Source organism: Oryza brachyantha, chromosome 10, assembly GCF_000231095.2.
Source record: "Oryza brachyantha chromosome 10, ObraRS2, whole genome shotgun sequence".
In the NCBI taxonomy this organism is placed as follows: Eukaryota; Viridiplantae; Streptophyta; class Magnoliopsida; order Poales; family Poaceae; genus Oryza; species Oryza brachyantha.
The window spans coordinates 7,750,245-7,757,412 of NC_023172.2; the positions used below are offsets into that span (position 1 = coordinate 7,750,245).

Below are 7,168 nucleotides of genomic sequence, written 5' to 3' on the forward strand. Positions count from 1 at the left end.
TAATTATATACAAATCTATTACTTTATTTTTCACGCTGGGTAAGTTAACTTACCCTCTCCCTTACCGAGCACGGCCTTAACAGAGGATATCCTTTTCCTTCAAAATCAGAGTTAGGTGAAAAAAACAGTAAAGTGTATAGTTATAGTATTGTGAAACCTGATAATTAAGCAGCTGCTGATTAGATCAAATCAGTATGTTAGTCTACGTTGTTCTATTGTAGGTAGAACATACGCTTGTTTATAAACTGAGATGCATGACAATGGCGTCGCATAATTAATTATTAACATAACCTGCAGAGGGGCAACATACACTCTATAGACTACTACGCCACCAGACTGCTAGCAAGAGAGAAAATGATCATGTCATGATTCTTTTGATGTGTTTAAACCTCAACAAGGATCTGAACCATGAAATGAATACTGGATTTTGAAGTTTCAGGAATAAGTACACGAAAGGTCTTCAGGTTGACAGTTTTACTGCCTCTGTGCCTCTGTTTCGTATCGTAAGACTTGCCTCTGTTTCATATTATAAGATTTCATAGCCTTGTCTAATTCACCAATTAATAAATATATATAATTTATACATATATCTATATTCATAGCATCCACATAAATCTAGGCAAGATCAAAAAGTCCTACATTATGAAACAGAGGAAATTGATTGCAACGATATAGCACATTTAGTGTAATGTTGGATCATGAAAATGGCATAGTAAATATCATTTGGATAGGATATTTTCAGTAACCAACCATAAAAAAAATGGCACTTCCTATTCCTAACCTTTTCTTTTTTAATCTAAATTTAAATTAGTAATACATGAAAACCTTCACATCCAGGATCAAGAGATTCAAGGATGATACAACAATTCCAAATGCGCATATGTCCTCAAGATATATGACTTTTGATTGGGTAATCTAGCATTGAGTCATGGCCAACATATGTCCTCAATACTACAACAGACAATTCAAAATTGAACAATAATTAACAGACTCCGTTTCAAATAAAACGAAATGCAGAACTATTAAAAGCTATCTGCAGACTTTCCCTTCAACAACAGTAAGATACCAGAAATGAGGCTAAATCCTCAGCAGAGCACAACCAAAAATGCTCCCTCGACAATGTGTCATTGGTGATCCTGGTCGCCAGGTTGGTCTATCACTAGTAATATTCAAGATATCAACATCAGATAGCGGCTTGATGCACTGATTTCTTGGCCCAGGTCCGATCACTCCGCCAACCAGATATATGTTGTCTCCCAAACCAATCATCCCAAAACCTATCCTGCTTTGGAATTCAGAAGCACATGACACCATCTTATCAGGGAAATTCACACCACGCTGCTTCATAATGCAACTGTTGCTCAGCACATAAAGCTCCCCGCGAACCATTACCATTGGACCTTGCAGCCAAGAGTAGTCCTCAACAGCCCAATTATTGCCACCATCTTCAAGAATCTGTACTGTTGGCAGACCTTTGTGCAACACATGCATCTTACCCTTGATGACAAGTCCAGAGCATGCAGAGCTGTGTGCTTGACGTAGGTCAGGGAGAGGCTCCCACGTGTCAGCTTCAGGGTCATAAATCTCAGCCTTTGATATTGATTTGCGGCAGTTTGTGAAGCCCCCAGCAACAATTATTTTCCCATCCAGTGCACAACAAGCAAACATTGCACGAGCTACAAGCATCGGAGCCCTCTGGGCCCATACACGATGTAGAGGATCATAAGACCAAACCTCATTGCTTGCAAAGATCCTGTCATGGTCTCCAGTAAGTGGGTCAACTCGATCACTGCCACCACCAATTACAAAGAGCTTGCCTGCAACTGAGGCCACGCCAAAACGGGCAATATTCCTAATCTGAGATGGCATGACAGGGAGTGTTATCCACTTATCTCGAAGAGGGTCATAAAGTTGCCACATGTTTTCAGGTTCAAATGCTAACACACACAGCAGCTCTTCAGTCGCACTGATTTGATTCCTAATTTTGGAAAGCTCACCAGTGCGAACAGATGCTCTCCAAGAGTGGCAGACCAGTTGAAGAACAGGATGTGACAAAAATGGTACCCGTGCAAGGCACTGAAGAGCAACTTCATTAGGGAGACCATCAAGTAATGTTGACATCATTGTGCACTCAGACATACGGTCGCATTATACAGCAAGAAAGTGGCAACACTTGTAGCCTGAAAATAATCAAATATATAAAGTTATGATTACTCTACAGAAAAAAACGATGAGAATAAATTCAAATGAATAGTCAGACATTCATCTTAAAGAAATAATTGAAACTGATACTCTGTGAAAAATGATATGATGCAAGCAAAAGTACTCAAATTTGAAAACAGCACATAACGCACAATTAAGGCGAACACCCTAAAAGTGGCTAAAGGTGAGTGTGTAGGCTCCGCACATTGCATATATTCTAATATTACGGATTTTGCCACACAGAAATAAACATAATATAACCAAATTCATGATTGACTTCCTTGGCCATAGTGTTGGTAGCCACTATACATGTGGAAGGTCTCATGCAAAATATATTTCGACTGAAAGTAGAAAAATTCATTTTGAAGTAGAATGAATTTTATGCCAATAAAAATAAAAGTAAATATTAACTATGATACAAAATAAACACGCAATATGTTCTTCAAGTTTCTGACTGAATGGTCCTATATATATATACTCTATGGTAAATCTGTTTATCACAAGGAACATAAGAGAAACATACATGTTACTTTATTAGTATGCTTCAAGCCACATAATTTCTTTTTAAGTGAACACTAAGTTAGTAAGTTATATTATGAATGAAACCCAGAGCATAAAAAAATGGAATAAGGTCGTTTTGAATCAAAGGTTTCACTGAACATATCGAAGTAGAATAAAATAAATATATGTATGAAAGAAACAAATAGCGTGTAATCCAATGGTCCACTCGAATTTGGCATTTGTCTGAAGCCTATTAGAGAAATGGATTCTTAAGAAGGTGTGATAACCCTACAGGTCATTTCGGCCCACATTTCATACCTGTTACTACCTGAAATTAGCAGCAACCAAACCTAAAACAATACAAGAAAGGGCAATAAAAGATTGATAAGAAAGGTATCCATTGTATTAGTTACATTTTTCATATACAAAATTAAATGATGGCTAAGAAAATATGAGCAAGACAAAAATAAACAGAAAAAAAAGGTCGGGCAGTACAGCTACAAAAAGAAAGCACCAGCATCACATCTTCCATACCGATTATTTTTCGTTGGAACCAATGATGTTGACATGGATAGATTACTAACGAGAAAAAGCAATTGACTAATACGCCATACAAATACACACTCACAAACAAATGACAGAGAAATTGAAAAGCGCAAGGTTGTCCAACATCCATGGAACACGAGCAACCTACACAGATACTTCCAAACGGACCATCCGGCACAAGGAGAAGGAGACTCGCTCGGCCGGACGCCGGACGTGTCATTGATATCACATAGCAGTCGGCACGGAAATGACGTTAATTATAATGAACCAGCAAAAGAGATCAAAACAGCTAAAAAGAACACGGAATCCGCGTTACTCCGCGCGCTACAAGGCGGACGGGGAATCGGGGTTCACAGGGAGGCCGGGGGCACCGGCCGCGCCACGCCACCGGGAGAACCCGCGGGATCGGGAGGAAGGCGGCCGCGGCACGGGCCGTCCAAACCCAAAACGGCACGGGCATCCAGCGGCCACGGGACGGAGGGAGCGGGAGAGAGAGAGAGCTGACCTCGCGTGAGGCGGTGGTGAGGCCGGAGAGGAGAGGAGAGCCGCGGGCGGCGGCGGCGGGGGTCGCCGGGGAGGAAGCGGTGGCGGTGGCGGTGGCGGTGGTGGTGGGGGAATTGGGGATCGAGGGAAGGGAATGGGTGGGGGATCGATTGATGGGATGGAAACGGGTGGATAGCGTACAAGACTGGTATAGGTGTTGTTGTGTTATGGTGGGTTTTGGGTCTTGTAGAGAGCGGGCCAACCCGACAAGCGACCCGACAGCGGGCGGCATATTCCTCCAGAATTTCCGTTACGAGAATTCGCCACGAGTGGTTGTTTCAACAGTGGAAAAACATAGGGTTTGTCTGTACTGTCAGCCTGTCAGGTCATTTTTCCTATACAGGGCTTCCCCTCCAGAAATTTTTTTATTTTTAAAATTTTTTTAAAAAAATAAACCTCCGGTAAAAATATTTTCACCGCATAAACATTTTGGCCACGCAATTAATATTGACGTGACCAAACGGCTTGGCACGACATTGTCGGTGGCGTAACAGCATTATCTTACCATGCCATCGACAATAGCATGGTAAAACTACCACGGCATGCCCGAGAGGCAGTGTTGTCTTGCCACGCTACCAACACTGGCCCTCAAAAATTTTAGTTCTGAAAACTTTAGTAATAAAATTATTTCTTATAAATGTTTAAAAATAAAAAAATTTCTCCCCTCCACCAGATGCGCTCACCTTTGGTTGTTGTGGGTTTTTTTGGGCCACAGCAAAGGTCTGGGATTATTTTAATTATTTTTTTACCGAGGCTTGTGGCAGTAGGGAAAAAACGCATTGGTGTGGTTTTTGGCTTATTCAGATAAAAAATTAGACGATATACTTGTAAATAAAAAATATTTTATAAGTAAAAATTTCATATGCGTGTTCTAATGGATCTAAAAGCTAAGGTTGCATTTGGTTCCCAAAAATTTTTGGGACACATGTCACGTCAATGCGTACGGTTGCATATTTCAAGTATTAAACGTAGTCTAATTATAAAACAAATTTCAGAATTCGCCTGGAAACCGCGAGACGAATCTTAGAGTCTAACTAATCCATCGTTAGCACATGTTGGTTATTGTAGCACATCTGGCTAATCATGTACTAATTAGGCTCAAAAGACTCGTCTCACGATTTCTCCCATAATTATGTAATTAGTTTTAATGTTCATATATACTTAGTGCTTAATTTAGATGTCCAAAGATTCGATGTGATATTTTTAGGAAAAGTTTTTGGAAATAAATAGGGCCTAAGACTACGAAATAAACTACAATACGAACCCCAAAATCTATCTTAAATTTAAATTTTAGCTTATAAATATGAGCAAAAGTAAAAAAAAGCCAGGGATTCACCAGAAGGGGTAACACCAGCGGCAAGTTACGTATATCATGTATTCATGTGCTTGTCAAAAATACACAAAAAGAGAACTCCCAGTAAGTTCCAAAGAAGAGAAAGAAATAGATAGAAGAACAAGATCTATAAGGGAGGATGACAAGACGGTGATTTTGAAAAAAAAAACTGATTGTTTTTTTATGGGTATGATTTCTTCACTTTTATACATTTTTGTTTCAGAAAATCTCTTCCTCCCGTCATCTTCTCCTCCTGGATAGTCAAGATTAGGGGTAGGCTTTCGGTTACTTCAGTTTTTTTAGTTCGGTTAGTATATTCATATGGGAAATTCGGTGATCCGAAAGTTAGGACAAAAATTAGCTTAGGAAAAGTTACGACTGAGCAATTTGGTTTTGGTTAATTTGTTTTCGATTTCCGTCATGACTAAATTTGGTAGACTGAACTTGCAACAAAAAAATGAATTGAAAAAGAGTTACCAACACATCCTTTTATATGTCTTCTCTTTTGATAGTTCAATAATCGAAAATAACACCAAATCACAAATATATCTCTAATCATAGCATCAGAGTTGCACAACTTGGTGGATTTTATAGGGTAAGACTTTGTTGTATTGCTATTTAATTTTTTTTTTGAGTTAACCGACAACTAATAGGAATTATTTTGGTTATTCCCCCATTCGTGACCGAGCTTGTGACTGAAAAAATCAGTTTGTGCTAGTTCGGTTTTGATTCAGGTTATTTTGGTTCGGTTTTTCGGTGCCCACCCCTAGTCAAGATCATATGTTTTCTCTCTGCATCATCTTCCCTCTCTCGCTCACATCATTGACACCCTTCACTACTATAGATCCCTACAAATACGACGGCTCAGACGGAGCCCAAGAGGTTGTCACTGGCAAAGTCGGCCCATCACCAAAAGTTATTTCCGACCTTAGTGCAGCCCATTACCGGGTCACACGATCCGTGATGGGCACTAATAACTGGCGTATCACAGATGTATCATCTCTGATGGGCCAAACATTAAGGCCCGTCAGAGAAAACTTTTCTGTGACGGGCCGTTGATGATGGCCCATCAGAGATTTGCTTTAAGTGACGGGCCTTGAAATAAGGCCCGTCAAAGATGTTTGTTCTGTGACGGGCTTTAGATTATTGCTCGTCACGGATGTTTTGACCCATGGCGGTTAGATGTTTACGGCCCGTCAAAGAAGTGCTGGACTGGCCTAAGGGGTCACTATATATATGTATCAATGTCGATCGCATTCCCTATCCCACTATTCATATTTCTGGTGGGAGGTTGAAGGGGGCGAGTTGTTGATCCGAATTTAATTAATTAGGAAAAAAGTTTGGAAATATACTCAAGGATAAACTGCAATAAATATTAAATAATTTCAAAACAACTACTATGTCCAAATTTCCGTTTTTCATGAATTGCAGTGTTCTGTTCTTGTTGTTTTAAAGTTGAAGTGTGGAGAAGCATATCTTTCGCAAAGGTAAGAGAAAATAAAATATAAATAAATGATATACACTAATAAAAGTATATTTCAAAATTTTTTCATGCAGGTTTGACCATGGATAGAAATTAGATGTATGGAGTCGACCGGCTGAGCGAAGAGTATAGAAGTGGAGTCCAAGACTTCTTAAACATTCCCAAGGACCACATGAAAGGAAAGAATAAAAAATATATGACATGCGTTGATTGCAAAAACAAGAAGATGTTTGCCGATCGAGTACATGTACACTCACATCTGATTCGTCGAGGATTCATTAAGGGTTACATGTGTTGGACAAGTCATGGAGAGTAGGAGTCACTTAGTACCGTAGGACACGGAGAGACAGGTGAACAAATCGAAGAACAAGAAGAAGATGACATGTTTGTTCCATCTCCTTTAGACGGTGACATGATCGATATGGAGAATGATAGTCTTAATGCAATGTTGCGAGATGCTAAGTATGCCGATTATAACCAAAAGGACTATGAGAAACTCACAAGATTGATGAGCGATTCGGAGATACCGCTATATGATGGATGCAAAACCAAGCATATAA

At 39.7% G+C, this 7,168-nt stretch overlaps 1 protein-coding gene across 1 annotated transcript; it reads right to left on the reverse strand.

The window, feature by feature from the left end:
* Window positions 1-698: 698 nt before the first annotated feature.
* LOC102721308 (F-box/kelch-repeat protein SKIP30) lies at window positions 699-3,843 on the reverse strand. The gene is made up of 2 exons (XM_006661648.3): window positions 3,755-3,843; window positions 699-2,180 (listed from the first exon to the last, which is right to left on the reverse strand). The coding sequence occupies exon 2, from the start codon at window positions 2,137-2,139 to the stop codon at window positions 1,078-1,080; it is 1,062 nt and encodes a 353-aa protein (XP_006661711.1). The 5' UTR covers window positions 2,140-2,180; window positions 3,755-3,843; the 3' UTR covers window positions 699-1,077.
* Window positions 3,844-7,168: the final 3,325 nt, after the last annotated feature.

Coding starts and splice junctions, on each gene's coding strand:
- LOC102721308 (XM_006661648.3), bottom strand. CDS start 2,139: ATGTCTGAGTGCACAATGATGTCAACATTACTTGATGGTCTCCCTAAT.